Below are 14,727 nucleotides of genomic sequence, written 5' to 3'. Positions count from 1 at the left end.
TGTATCAATTCGATTTTGTTACAGTCCACGGAAGACGAAAATACCTTTGTTTCTTAGGTCACTTCATAAAAGGGAAAAGCTAGGATTCTTTGGTATCCAACTTAAATGGACTTAACTTAGTTTTTTACAACGGATTTCTATTATTTTTATACCGCCACCCCATGATGGAGGATATAAATGTGTGTCTATGGTCTGAACTTAGATCTAGTTCGAAAATTTTCTGTATCGGCTCTTGTTTCCGTACCGGCACCCTCCGATTTGCGATATTTTGAAGTTTTTATTTATGTTTTCTTCACCAATTTGTATTTGTATTTGGACATTTAGGGTTCCCAGTAGTCAAAAAACTTCTCCACCAAAAATTATGGACATAGTTCCACGTTTTCATATTGGTCCCATATAAGGGTACTTCCAGATTTTTAAAATCGGTTAATAGATAGTTAAGTTATAGTAGTTAAAATGTGAAAAACAATACATTAAAAACAAAAATAAAATATTTTTCTCAGACTCTAAGCTTCTTAGAAGTTACCTGATTTTCTACACAAATAAATTCGTTGTTTTAAATTAAAACAATAATAATGGGATTTAGCCAGACTATTTATGATGCGCCTTAACTAAATTTAAATGAAAGGTGCTAACACCTGGGAAGTTTTTGCGGTTTCTGAAACTACAATGTTCATAGATGAGAAAAATAAAAAAAAATCGCCGGAGGGATTTTCAAATAAATCGCGGTCAAAGTTCACATTTTTATGGTTTTTTAGGTTTTCACGATTTTGCTTAGAAACCGCAAGCCGCAAAACAAGGCCATGACTGCAGTTTCCCAACTTAAACTTATACCTATATCTCAAAAATGGTACAACCTGGGAAAAATTACGAAAAACAATCTTATAGAGAATTTTCACAGTTATAATATTTCCTCTAGTCACAATTCGATAAGACTTACCGTTTTCAAGCACATCGTGAAAACCCAACAAAAAATACCTAAAAATGTGACCTGAACTTCTATATCTCAAAAATGGTAAAACCTAGGAACAAATCATAACAGTCAATCCACTGGAGAATTTTCACAGCTACAAAATTTTCTTTAGCTCTATTTCGACAGGACTTGCGGTTTCTACGCAAAATCCTGAAAATCAAAAATAAACCTAAAAATGTAAACTTTAACCGCGATTTATTTAAAAATCCCTTCAGGGATTTTTTCTTGTTTTTGGATTTTTCTCATCTATGAACATTGCTGTTTCAGAATCTGCGAAAACTTCCCAAGTGTAAGCGGTTTTTATTCAAACTTAGTTAAGGTGCACACCTGCATGACATTATTTTATAGGGGGCCATACAGCCAGTACATTGTCCCAATTTGAACTTCTATATCTCAAAAATGTTAAAACCTACGAAAATACCATTGAGGTCAATCTTGTAGAGAATTTAAACTGCTACAACACTTTCTTTGATCCCATAGGGCTTGCGGTTTCCAAGCAAAGTCGTCAAAACCTAAAAAGCCCTAAAAATGTGAACTTTGACCGCAATTTATTTGAAAATCCTACCGGCGATTTTTTTGTTTTTTCTCATCTATGAACATTGTAGTTTCAGAAACAGTAAAAACTTCCCAGGTGTAAGCAACATTCATTTAAATTTAGTTAAGGCGCACCGTGTATTTTGAAAAAAAAAAACAAAATTGCAACAGATATCCCAATAAAAACACCACAAATGTTCTGATAAATTATAATTTTTAAAACCCGTCCCTCCGTCAGCGAAAATTTTTTCTTGCACACAACATATTTCGCTGTACTAATATTAATTCGCCGATGTCATAAAGTCGACAGTTGAGGCTTTCTGGACAGACTTCAGCGCGTTTCTAATCTATTCAGCAGATTTTAAAGGCTTTAGATCCTTCAAAATCTGCTGAACAGATTTCAATAAGCTTGAGATTTAGTTTGCTAGCATATGGTTTTAAAACAATTGCCCGTTAATTTTGTTTTTTTTTTTTTCAAAATAGTCTGGCTTAATCCGATTGTTGTTGTTTTATTATTTTAAAACAACTAATTTATTAGTGGAAAAAGTTTGGCATTGTTCGCCAAGGGATAAGGCAGGGAAGACTAGGTTCGATCCACGCCACTGGATCTCATTAGTTCCCTTGTTTCTTGTTTGCGGATATTCTCCGCCGAAGTTATTTTTCTTCAATTCTTCAACAAAAAACTTTTTGTACCCAAACATCAATCGTCAGCTCTTCCCTGCCTTACCCCTTGGCGAACAATGCCAAACTTGTTTCACTAATAAATTCGTTGTTTTAAAATAATAAAACAACAACAATGGGATTAAGCCAGACTATTTTGAAAAAAAAAAAAACAAAATTGTATCAGTTATCCCAATAAAAACGACGCCACCAATGTTCTAATTGTCCCTTAATTTAAATCTTGAGTTTGGGTTTTCAATAAGCAAAATTCACTCGTTTTAATTGATTTGAAATAATCACCAAATAATCCCGCTTTGGTATTAAAAAGTCGATATTTATGAAAATGATGGTATTTTTTGAATGTTACAATTATCATTATTTCAAAGTAAAAATATTTGATTTAACCTAATACAGTTGGTTTAGAGGTAGTTTACACTTCACCTTTTTCAGATGCCATTCGAATTATTTTAATTGTAATTCGACAATTATATTTGTAATTCGTAACATTTCATCTCGTCACCTGAAATGCCCAAAGATCTGTAATTCGAGAATTCCATTTGTAATTCGAGAATCATGTTATTTGTAATTCGAATCAAAAAAAATTGCAAAATATTTTATGTATTGATTTTATATCTGGATTTTTCGAATCACAAATAAATGATTCGAATTGCAAATGGAATAATTCGAATTACCAATGGAATAATTCGAATTATAAATAAAATAATTTGAATTACAAATAGCATAATTCGAATTAAAAATGAAATAATTCACATTACAAATGAAATAATTCGAATAACAAATGGAATAATTCGAATTACAAGTGAAATAATTTGAATTACAAATAAAATGTTACGAATTACAACTAAAATGTTTCGAATTACATCTGAAAAGGTGTAGCTATCAATGTCATATGTACCGAAATAAAAACATTCCATATTAACTCACAAAGACAAAGTGGAGACGTAATTTCACTGCAGATCCGTTGGTGTGGACTCCTATAAGGATGGAAAATTTCAGCACATAGATATTGATGGCTAGTGTAAACTACCTGTAACATAAATATGTAAAATTATATTTCTATCTACATATATATACATATATTAATATTTTGTTTTATTCACTTTGACATCACTACTTTATATAATTTCAGGTGCTACAGTTGTATCTTGGCGTGTAAATAATCAGGAGCAATTATTTGTGAGGTAAGTTCCCGTCAACAAAATTACAAAAATCTGTGAACAGGCGTATGTCAGTTTGTCTTAAGTTTTTAAGTTTTTATACCCTCAGCCTTTAGGCTAAGAAGGGTATATACACTTTGATACGATTAAAATGTGCCTCATCGAAATAATGGTTTTAGACCCCAAGTACGTTTGGACGAAATGTGTTTCAGACAATTTGGAGTCGATCTAGCCATGTCCGTCCGTCTGTCTGTCTGTCCTGCTGGCTGGAGCGCACGATAACTCTCGAACGGATGAACCGATTCGGTTCAAATTTTGGCTTTCGTAATATTTTGTCCAAACTTAGTTTAAGTTCGAAGATGGGTTATATCGGTCCACTCCTTCCGGTACCTCCCCCACATAAGTTCGAAAATGTTCGGAAAAATTGTGCTAACGATAACTCTTAAAGTAAGTAACCGATCTGCTCCTTACTTTACACATCGTGAACTTTCTACCAGACATACATGAGGTTCCAATACGGTCTCAACAGGTCCACTCCATCGGGTACCTCCCACACAAAATTTCGGAAAAGTTCAGTTTAGGGCCATCTCTCGAATCGCTTTGATTTTTGTTTGATCAACTTGTATTCACTGCCCTCCATACGACGGTACAAGTTTCATCAGGGGCAAGTCCATACTTCCTGAGAAAATAGCATGAAAGTTGCAAAAAACCCCTATGACACCGTGTGAGGTGGTTGGAGCGCAAGATAACTCTCGAACGGATCTGCCGATTCGGTCTAAAATATGGCCTTAGTAATATTTTGTCAAAACATAGTTTAAGTTTGAAGATAAGCCATATCGATCCACTCCTTCGGGTACCTCCCCCACAAAAGTTCAAAAATGTTCGGAAAAATTGTTCGTACGGTAACTCTTGAAGGGAGTGGCCGAAGTGGTCTATACTTTACACATCCTAATGTACCTACCAGATATAATTCAGGTTCAAATATGGACTATATTTGTCCACCCCTTCCGGTACCTCCCACACAAAATTGCGGATAAGTTCACTTTAAGACCTAATATCGAATCACTTTGATTTTTGTTAAAGCAACTTGCATTCGCTGCCTCAATTACGATGGTAAAAGTTTTTTAGGGGCAAGTCCATACTTCTTGTGGAAACAGCCCGAAGAGTGTAAAAACCCCCTATGTCACCATATGTTGTGGCTGGAGATTCACTTCCATAACGGTTAATGTCGATCCATTCCTTGTAGTATCTCCTCAAAACTTTTGATCTTTAATCCTAATCAACATTTTTGTCGGTTCAAATGGCCAAAATTTTTAAAACCCCCTAAATACATGCGTATTTTGGGAAAAAATTGTTTCAATATACACAGGCTGAGGGTATATCTCTGTCGGCAAAGCCGACTGATGCTTTTTTACTTGTTGATTCTAGCTTCAGTTGGGTTTTCCGAACATTGTCATAATTTGTAACTAAGAAAAACAGTATTGGTGTACTATATACAATATTTTTTTCGAAACTGGACACTAACAACGGTGTATCAATAAAATAGTTTGAATAATTATAGGAACTGTAAAGAAGGCAATTTTTAGGGGGCATATTTTTTAGATTAGTAATTCACTTTACCAACCCACAATTTTTTATATGAAAATCTTTAAATGACACCCTCAGTTCACAACAATTGCTCTGTTCCAGAACCTGCAAAAAAAATCGAATCGAGAATAGAATGATCGAAAAGTCGACTTTTGACTTCCATTACGCATCGCTATTACAATATTTACCCATGTTACTAGAGGACTGGGAGCCTCTTCTTACCAATTCATCAACTGCCTCCTTTCCCTTAATATTGCAATGCCTAGAAACCCAAAAAAAACTTAACGTCTATATTACAAGTTTTTAAGATAGACCTACAACCTTGAACAGTATGCCATTCTCACTAATAAATACATAGTTCTAAAGCTTTGACTACTTTGAAAACTTTTGCCTGAAAATACTGCTGTTGTCGGTCGTTAAGTTCAGTTCGCTTTATTTCATCTTCGATCCATCAGTGAAGGTGAATAGGCTATCAGGAAGTGCTCTGGTCTGCTTCCACTCACTCCTATCAGGGATACGGGAATGTTCTGAGACACACTTACCCTTTCACTTCACGCCTCAAGCATTTTGTGTCCACCCCATTTACTCATATTTTTTGCTTCTTTCTTGGGGCTAATATTCATTAGTGTATATAAATAGAGAGTACACCCATAAAATATGTACTCGAAAAATAAGCGTAAATTGGGTGAACAAAAAGCTTGAGGCGTGAAGTGAGAGATGAAGTATGTATACCCGATAATTTCCTTACCTGCGTCAATGTCTCGGATTGGTGAAATGTAGTCGGTTTCACCGCCCTGCACTTAGCCCAATCTGGCTACCTCTCCGCTGAAGAATGCTTGTATGTCCAAGCCGTGAACAACGTCACATATTAAACTTCTTCAAGGCACATAGGGATGCTTGATACTGAACTAGAATATCTAGGGGTTGGATATTCAGTATAGCATTCAATCAATCAACTTCATTGCGGTCTGTCTATCAATCCAACTAGTTCGCTCGGAGCAAACACGCAATAGCTCTAGAGCCCAATGGATGGGTTCGAAATTTACATTATTGAACGCTTCTTCTATGTCTAGAAAGGCGGCCAAGGTCTCTCGTGAAACGCATTTTCTGTCTATTTCTCCTAAACATAAACAAGTTGCGAGTTGTTTGTGAGGTCACGATTTATGTAAGATCTTATTTCCAAGTCAGTCCTTCAGTATGTGATCAAAGTAGGCGGTGCGTTTTGGAACATCGCCGGAATGACACCGTCCGGTCCAGGATATTTACTGGGTTGGAAAATATTGGTTGCCCAAGAAATCTTTGAATTACTCATTAACCGATCAACGAAATCTACGAAATTTTGACGCTGCATTAACTCCCTCTATTTCCCTTTTATACATATTGTAGCAATCCTTGTTTCAATGTCCTCCTGTTGACTTTCCTATGCTTGGCCAGATCTTAATTCCATCAAACTGGTTGAGCTCTACTACCTGATAAGTTAATGGGCAAGTCTTCTAATACCAAACCCGAAAAAAATTTGTGAGATCTTCTGCTTGGCTGTCAACTTCCCTCTCTGTGTGAAGTTCTGTAATTTTACACTTACTTGAAGAAGATAGGGAAGCTAAGGTTCCTATGAGGCGGTTGTATTTAACTTTTATAAGAAAAGGACTTAAAAGTGTATCGCCTAGTGATCCGAAAAGGAGCACTCCTCCGTACGCACCAGTCCGATAAAGACGTATCTTACATATCAACTTCTGTGATCTATCACCTCCTTTCTTACCCTATTCCGGAATGGCCATATTTCCCCTATTGCATACTCGCAAATTATTAGTCAAAATAAAATCGAATATGGACTCACATCTCACATTGGTGTCGCTGTTGCCCAGTGGAAGTGATGATCATTTGCATCCAAGCCATTATCAAACGGTCGTAAAAAAACTATATAATGTAGGGATGAAATATCAAATACAGTTAGTCAACTATATTATTGCAAACGATGAATTTTTAAACTTTTAGATGTTTAATTAGGAATTACTACAAGAAATTCTTTCAATAATGTTGGGCTTTTTGTAAATATTTGTTGATTTACCTGCTAATGACAACATCTAGCCAATAAATCCAGAAATCGGTTGCAAATAACAAAAACAGCGGGCAAAAAGAATAGGCACATGGTTGTTGTGGTGTCAACTAAATAATTGCAAAATGAATTAATGTGCAATAAAATTGTGGGGGTTTGCCGGCGATTTTTTGCATTTAAGGATTTTTAAGACTTTTATGGTATGTGGACATGTAGATCCATAATTTTTGATCATAAATTAATTTTTGTGTGTAATCAGAAAAAGAGAAGGTCACGTAAACGGTTTCGGAAAATATGCTACATTTAGTCTATTCCAATTACAATAATGGTAAATCCGAAAGAGAAATCCCTAAAAGCACTTCTCGTAAGCTGAGAAGTGTATACAACATCATATACCGCACCGAGAAAGAAGCCAGGCTCAAACTGAGGGAGTTACATGGCAGGTCCAAAATAGTAACCACACGAATTGACTGTAGAATGATTGAAGAAATTAAAGAAATAGCCCAAAGCAGCACCAGAAAATAGCTTTTTCTAATTAAAAATGATTTTGGAGTAAGTGTGTCACATGCAAAAGTCAGAAAAGTGCTACATAATAACAAGCCCTCATCACGAGTGACTAGGTAAAAACTATTGCCCTCCCATCACAATACATAGAATCTATTCAGACTTGTTATAGGCAACTTTTCACGCCATCTTTAGTATTGGGATGTTTTACTATCACAATGGACCCAAAAAAGTATTGGGAAAACCCTTGAAAGCCATGGAAAACAAAAATGTAATACATACCGTAAAGTTCGGAAAACTGTCAGTTATGGTATGGGGTTGTATACCAAGCAGTGACGTTGGTAAAATCCTGATTTTGGAAGAAACAATGACATAGGAGGTTTATTTAGATGTTTTAAGAAAAGATTTAACCAAAAGCGTCAAGAAATTTGGGCCTGTTGGCCCTGAAAATTCAAACTAATTACAATTTTATGTACTACCAAGACAACGACCCTAAGCATAAATCTAATTTATGTAGGACTTGGTTGTTATACAACTGTACCAACGTCATTTACATCCCGTTCCAGTGTCTAGATGTTAACCCCATCGAAAATTCATAGATATACCTAAAGGAAAATGTTGGGAATAGGTCGCCCACTAACCTGGGGGACTAAATAAAATGCAATAAACAAGAATGGCTAAAAATACTATTGGAATATGACATTCCGAAACTTATTTATTAAATTCAGATACGTTTACAATCTGTTTTTGATGCCAAATGTGTGCATACGATATATTAGAACCAACTTTTCGAAAAATACCGTGAAAGACTGAAAAGTTGTGAATTTTGCAATTCTTTAGTTGACAGTGCAAATAATGAGTTGTACTCATTTTTGTTAATTTTAAGAAAATGTTTAGTGAAATTTAGCTACTTTTTATTTTATTATATTAACTAGCAAAGTGCCCGCTACTTCGTATGCGTATAAAAAACAAATAAACAATATATAATATGGAAGTGCGAACACTGAAAATTTTATTGTACTTATACCAATTTTAATCAATATTTATTGTTATTTTAGTACTGTTCGTACCGCATTAGTTCGATTATTAAAAATATCAGTCATATCTCACCCTTACATGTTAACAGCGAGACCAACATTGCACACCAATACTAACACTAATTCCAGAAAAATACAGATTCCACAACTGTCCCTACACCCAACAACAAATTGAGTGCCATTAAGTACTCTTCGTACCCATAGCTACGATTTTTCATACTACCTCAATCCTTCACTTCATCAGTAAACTTAATTCCAAACAGGATTCCAGCGCTATCAGTGCACTCAAATGCAAGTTATACCATTTGGTATATTACGTGTCCATAAGTACGAATTTCAAAAACTACCTTCATGTCTCAATCCTACACTCCAACCGTAGTCTTAAATTTCAAATTTCAGGATTCCAGCTCTATCTGTTCCCCCAAATACCCACTGTACCAAATATAGTACCATTTAGTACTTTTCGTACCCATAAGTATGAATTTCCAAAACTACCTCAATCCTACACTTCAACAATAATCTCAATTCAAAATTTCAGGATTCCAGATTCCAAATCCCAATTGTACCAAATTTAGTACTCTTCGTTCCCATAAGTACGAATTTCCAAAACTACCACAATCCTACACTCCAACAGAAATCTCAATTCCACATTTCAGGATTCTAGGTCTATCCGTTTACCCAAATCCAAATTATACAAAATTTAGTGATTTTCGTATCCATAAGTACGAGTTTCCAAAACTACCTCAATCCTACACTTCAACATTAATCTCAATTACGAATTTAAGGTTTCCAGCTCTATTCGTTCACCAAATCAAATTTAGTATTTTTCTTACCCGTAGTAAGAATTTGCAAAACTAACTCTCTTCGTTCACCCAAATCCAAGTTTGGTACTTTTTGTGCCCGTAAGTACGAATTTTCAAAACTACTTTAATTTTATACTCCAAATGTAGCCTACGAAGTACTAATTTCGAAATTATCTCAATCCCATACTCTAACATCAATGTTAATTCGAAATTTCAGGGCTACAGCTCTATCCGTTCACCCTAAATCCAAATTGTACCAAATTTAGTATCATAACCTTAAGTACGAATTTTCAAAACAACTTCCATTCTACAATGCAACAGTAGCCATTCTTATACTCCAGCAGTAATATTTGTTCCCAATTTCAGACCCAAATATTAATTGTACCAAATTTATTACTTTTCGTAACCCATAAGTACGAATTTCCATATTATTTCCATCCCATACTACAGCAATCTTAATTCAAAATTTCAGGATTCCAGCTCTATCCGTTCAACCTAAATCCAAATTGTTCAAAATTTAGTACCATATAGTACTTGTCGTACCCATAAGTACGAATTTTCAAAACTACTTTCATTCTACTCTCCAACAAGAACCTTAGTACAAAATTTCAGGATTCCAGCTCTATTCGTTCGCCCAAATCGTAATTGTACCAAATTTAGAACTATTCGTACCAATAAGTACGAATTTTCAAAACTACTTCCATTATACTCTCTAACAGCAGCCTTAATTAAAATTTCAGAATTCCAGCTCTATCCGTTCACCCAAATCGTATTTGTACCAAATTTAGTACTTTTCGTACTCATAGGTACGAATTTTCAAAACTACTTCCATTATACTATCTAACATCAGCCTTAATTCAAATTTCAGGATGCCAGCTCTATCCGTTCGCCCAAATCGTAATTGTACCAAATTTAGAACTATTCGTACCCATAAGTACGAATTTGCAAATCTACTTCCATTCTACTCTCCAACTGCAGCCTTAATTCAAAAATTTCAGGATTCCAGCTCTATCCGCTCGACCTAAATCCAAATTGTACCAAATTTAGTACCATTTAGTACTTGTTGTACCCATAAGTACGAATTTTCAAAACTGCTTCCATCCTACTCTCTAACATCAGCCCATATTCAAATTTCAGGATTCCAGCTCTATCCGTTCGCCCAAATCGTAATCGTACCAAATTTAGTACCATTTAGTACTTTTCGTACCCATAAGTACGAATTTTCAAAACTGCTTCCATTCTACTCTCCAAAAGTAGACTTAGTTCTAAATATCAGGATTTCAGGTCTATCCGTTCGCCCAAATCATAACTGTACCAAATTTAGTACTTTTCATACCCATAAGAACGAATTGTCAAAACTACGTACATTCTACTCTCCAACAGTAGCCTTAATTCAAAATTTCACGATTCCAGCTCCATCCGTTCGCCCATATGTAATTGTACCAAATTTAGTACCATTTAGTACTTTTCGTACTTATAAGTACGAATTTTCAAAACTACTTCTACTCTACCCTCTATCCGTTTAACCTAAATCCAAATTGTACAAAATTATTACCATTTAGTACTTGTCGTAACCATAAGTACGAATTTTCAAAACTACTTCCATTCTACCTTTATTCTAAATTTCAGGATTCCAGCTCGATCAGTTCAACTTAAATGCAAATTGTACCAAATTTAGTACCATTTAGTAGTTTTCGTACCCATAAGTACGAATTTTAAAACTACTTGGATTTTTCTCTCCAACAGTAGCCTTAGTTCAAAATTTCAGGATTCCAGCTCTATCCTTTCGCCCAAATCATAATTGTACTAAATTTAGTACCATTTAGTACTTTTAGTACCCATAAGTACGAATTTTCAAAACTACGTCCATTCTACTCTCCAACAGTAGCCTTAATTCAAAATTTCAGGATTCCAGCTCTATCCGTTCGCTCAAATCATAATTGTACCAAATTTAGAACCATTTAGTATTTTCGTACACATGTGTACACTTTTCTTAAACCACCTCCTTATGTCAACCATGATTTTCACACCAAATTTCAACCTTTAACCTTTGCCCGTTCACAAAATACGAATTGGTACCAAATTTAGTACACTTTAGAACTTTTCGTACACTTATAGTTCGAATTTCCAAAAACACTTTGGCAGATCTTTCCTACACTCCATCAGTGACCTTCATTCCAAATTTCAAAGTTCTAGCTCTACCAGTTCGCCAAATACAAACGGTACCATATTTAGTACCTTTTAGTACTTTTCGTACCCTTCCAGTTCGAATTTCCAAAAACCCAGCCTTATCTGACCCCTTCGGACCAAGAGTGATCCACACCCAAAATTTCAGGATTCTAGCTTCAGCCGTTTCGTCTGGGCGTTGATGAATCAATCGTCTGGGCGTTGATGAATCAATTGCCTAAATGGCGCTGAGGCGAAAACAAACTATGAATTGTACATAACTTGTTATTTGAAAACATAATAAAATTAAAAAAAAAAGTCAGTCAGTGAATCAGTGAGTCAATCACTTTACTCTTTTATTAATATAGATAAACATGTGTAAGAATTGTATTGTTAACAAAAATATTAATAATGATATTTATTTATACCAATACAATATTTATTCAAAATAGCAAAACAATTGCGATTTTTATCCTCTTTTTCCGGCTTCTGCTCAATAGATACAAAACCGTTCAAAATTCAAGAAAACAATAATGTAGCAAAGACATCAGTAAAAAACTTTCTGGAACATACGAACTGTCGTCTATGAACGGTTCTTAAAGGTGAAAATAGCTAAATATTTTTAAAAATATTCGATTTTTACACTTTCTTCTCCGATTCTGGTCCACAAGGTTTTTTTTGGAGCATTGGATCATTATCTCAGGTAGTATGGACTTGCCCCCGAAAAAACTTGCGCTGCCGAATCTTGTTGCAAAAAATGAAAATTATCGGAGACTAGCTGTTAAACTGTAATTTTTCCAAATTTTGTGTCGGAGGTACAAGAAGTAGTACGCCGACTTAGTCCATATTCAAACCACAAGCAATGACCAATTCGGTTATTGGCGCACAATTTAAGTGAAATTTTTTGAACTTTTGTGGGGCAGGTAAGCCTATCTTCGAACTTAAACTAAGTTTGGAGATAATATTACGATACGCAACATTTGAACCAAATCGGTTGATCCGTTCGAGAGTTAGAGTGCGCACCAGTCAGTCAGCCAAACAGACGGACGGACATTGCTAAATCGACTCCAAATTGTCTGAAACGGATTTGGTCCAAATATACATGTGGTCTAAATCCATTATTTCGATGAGACACAGTTTTGGTCGTATCAAAGTGTATGTACTAAACCGGGGCGATTTGTATGGAGGAAAAAAACTTAATGGGCTTGACGCCTTTCTGATTCCTGGGATTGTACTGAGCAAAAAAGTCTACTAGAGCATACAGTGAAAATCGTGCCTCCCAATTTCACAATACCAAACTCCTTTCCCCTAAAATTTCGTATTGAGGAGGAATTTTGTGGTCCTTTTTGGTCATTTCATATTGCCGACAAAAATGTGGATTAGTATTAAAGTTCAAATGTGTTGCGGAGGAGTAATTAAAGAAATTGACCGACATAGTCCATTATTTGGATCTTTTTTTGGGCGTCATATCTTTTCAATAGATGTCGCGTCCACTAGTCATTTCAGTTTGGACCAGTATGCCAGGAAGCGTGGACTTGTCCACTGAAAATATAATATCGCTGTAAACAGGACCACAACGAACAGCATCGGTATACATTTCCAAAGGATCTTCGATCAGACCCTAAACTGCACTTATACACAAATGTTGAACTTTTCTGGGGAGGTTCCTAAAGAGAGGAGCCATATGTGAGATTTTATAAGGTAAATTGGTTGTCCCGTTCGAGAGATTTCGTGCATACCATTTAGTGACATTTTTAAACATTGGGGGGAAGTACCGGAAGTTGGGAACCGGTATTGCCCATCTTCGAACTGAAACTGTACAAATTATGACGAAGGCCAATGCAAGTTGCCTCGACAAAAATCAAAGTGATCCGAGAGCAGGTCTTAAAGTGAACTTGTCCGAAATTTTGTGTGGAAGTTAACCGAAGGAGTGGACAAATATACTCCATATTCGAACCTGATCTATATATGGTAGATATATTAGGATGTGTAAAGTATGGACCAAATCGGTCACTCCCTTCAAGAGTTATCATGTGCACAATTTATCCGAACACTTTTGAACTTTTGTGGGGGAGGTACCTGAAAGAGTGAACCGATATGGCCCATCTTCAAACTGAAACTAAGTTTGGACACATTTTGGACCAAATCGGTTCATCCATTCGAGAGTTATCGTGCGCACCAGCCAGACAGATAGACGGACGAACATTGCTAAATCGACTCCAAATTGTCTCAAAACGGATTTGGTCCAAACATACATACTTGGGGTCGTTAGCATAAATGCTGAGTGTATAATAGCGAAAATTAATGGTATATTGCTTAAAATCCTTAAACACTGTGTAATATTTTTAAGGTGATCTTGTGCAAACAATTCGAACTGAGGATTTTTTGAAAGTACAGACCCAAACGACAAGAAACCCTAGTTGGGTTTTGTTTGTCAGATCCAGCTCGGATTTTATGGCCCCATCTAAACATGGTTAAATATTGAGTTTTTAAAGAAATACGGGCTATATCTCTGAAACAAATGCGAATTCTGACCTCTGAAGCAAATTTGTAGATAAGGACAAGAATAAAATATTTGGAGAAATAATGAACTCGAAAAACTACATTTATTGCCTCAAATTCTAAAATATATGCAGAAATTCCACAATTTTTATACACAACTCTTCAGAACATGTCATTGTTGTAAAATGCCTCTATGCTGTTGTTTTCTGTAGATTTTTCAACGACGATTTAATAAAAATGTCAATAATGTAGTGAAATCCGAAATGCGAGAATAATCTGTTGGTGTGAACTGTGTTTGAAATACGTGTTGTAAAAGATATGATGCAAAATACCGCTGAAACAACATGAAGTAAGCACTTTAGAGTTTCAGAATGTTCTAAAGAATTGTTGAGAACTTTATTTGGAAGATTTTAGCAAACGGTTACTTGGTTCAACTCCCAATAGTTTAGCCGATACTGACCAGAATTTCAGCAATAATGTAAAATGTTCTATATTTTATTAATTTTGATGCCCTAGATGGAGTTTTTTAGGGCTACAATATTGCTAAAGACAGCAAGGCCAAATTCCTATTCGTTTCTGAGATAAAGGCCTGACAAATGCAAAAAAGTGTAGATTTAGCCCGGTTTAGATGAGGCCATAAAATCCGAACTGGATTTGTCAGGACAAAACCCTACTACGGTTTTTGTAGTCTAAATATGTACTTTCAAAAAATGCATACTAGAAGTTG

The 14,727-nt window shown here is 35.3% G+C and overlaps 1 protein-coding gene across 23 annotated transcripts in view; it reads left to right on the top strand.

Moving 5' to 3' along the window:
• LOC141394209 (uncharacterized) overlaps positions 1-14,727 on the top strand; it is a 108,112-nt gene that overhangs the window by 46,547 nt on the left and 46,838 nt on the right. For all 23 annotated transcript variants that reach the window (XM_073968214.1, XM_073968211.1, XM_073968198.1 and 20 more), the window contains one exon: positions 3,318-3,369. In XM_073968214.1, the coding sequence (XP_073824315.1) occupies positions 3,318-3,369 (52 nt within the window). The remainder of the gene's footprint in view (positions 1-3,317; positions 3,370-14,727) is intronic.

This window comes from Musca autumnalis, unplaced genomic scaffold (assembly GCF_047663935.1).
Source record: "Musca autumnalis isolate F117 unplaced genomic scaffold, ASM4766393v1 scaffold_2, whole genome shotgun sequence".
Lineage (NCBI taxonomy): Eukaryota > Metazoa > Arthropoda > Insecta > Diptera > Muscidae > Musca > Musca autumnalis.
Note: the sequence above shows the minus strand (reverse complement) of the source record. Positions and strands in the feature narration are given on the sequence as shown.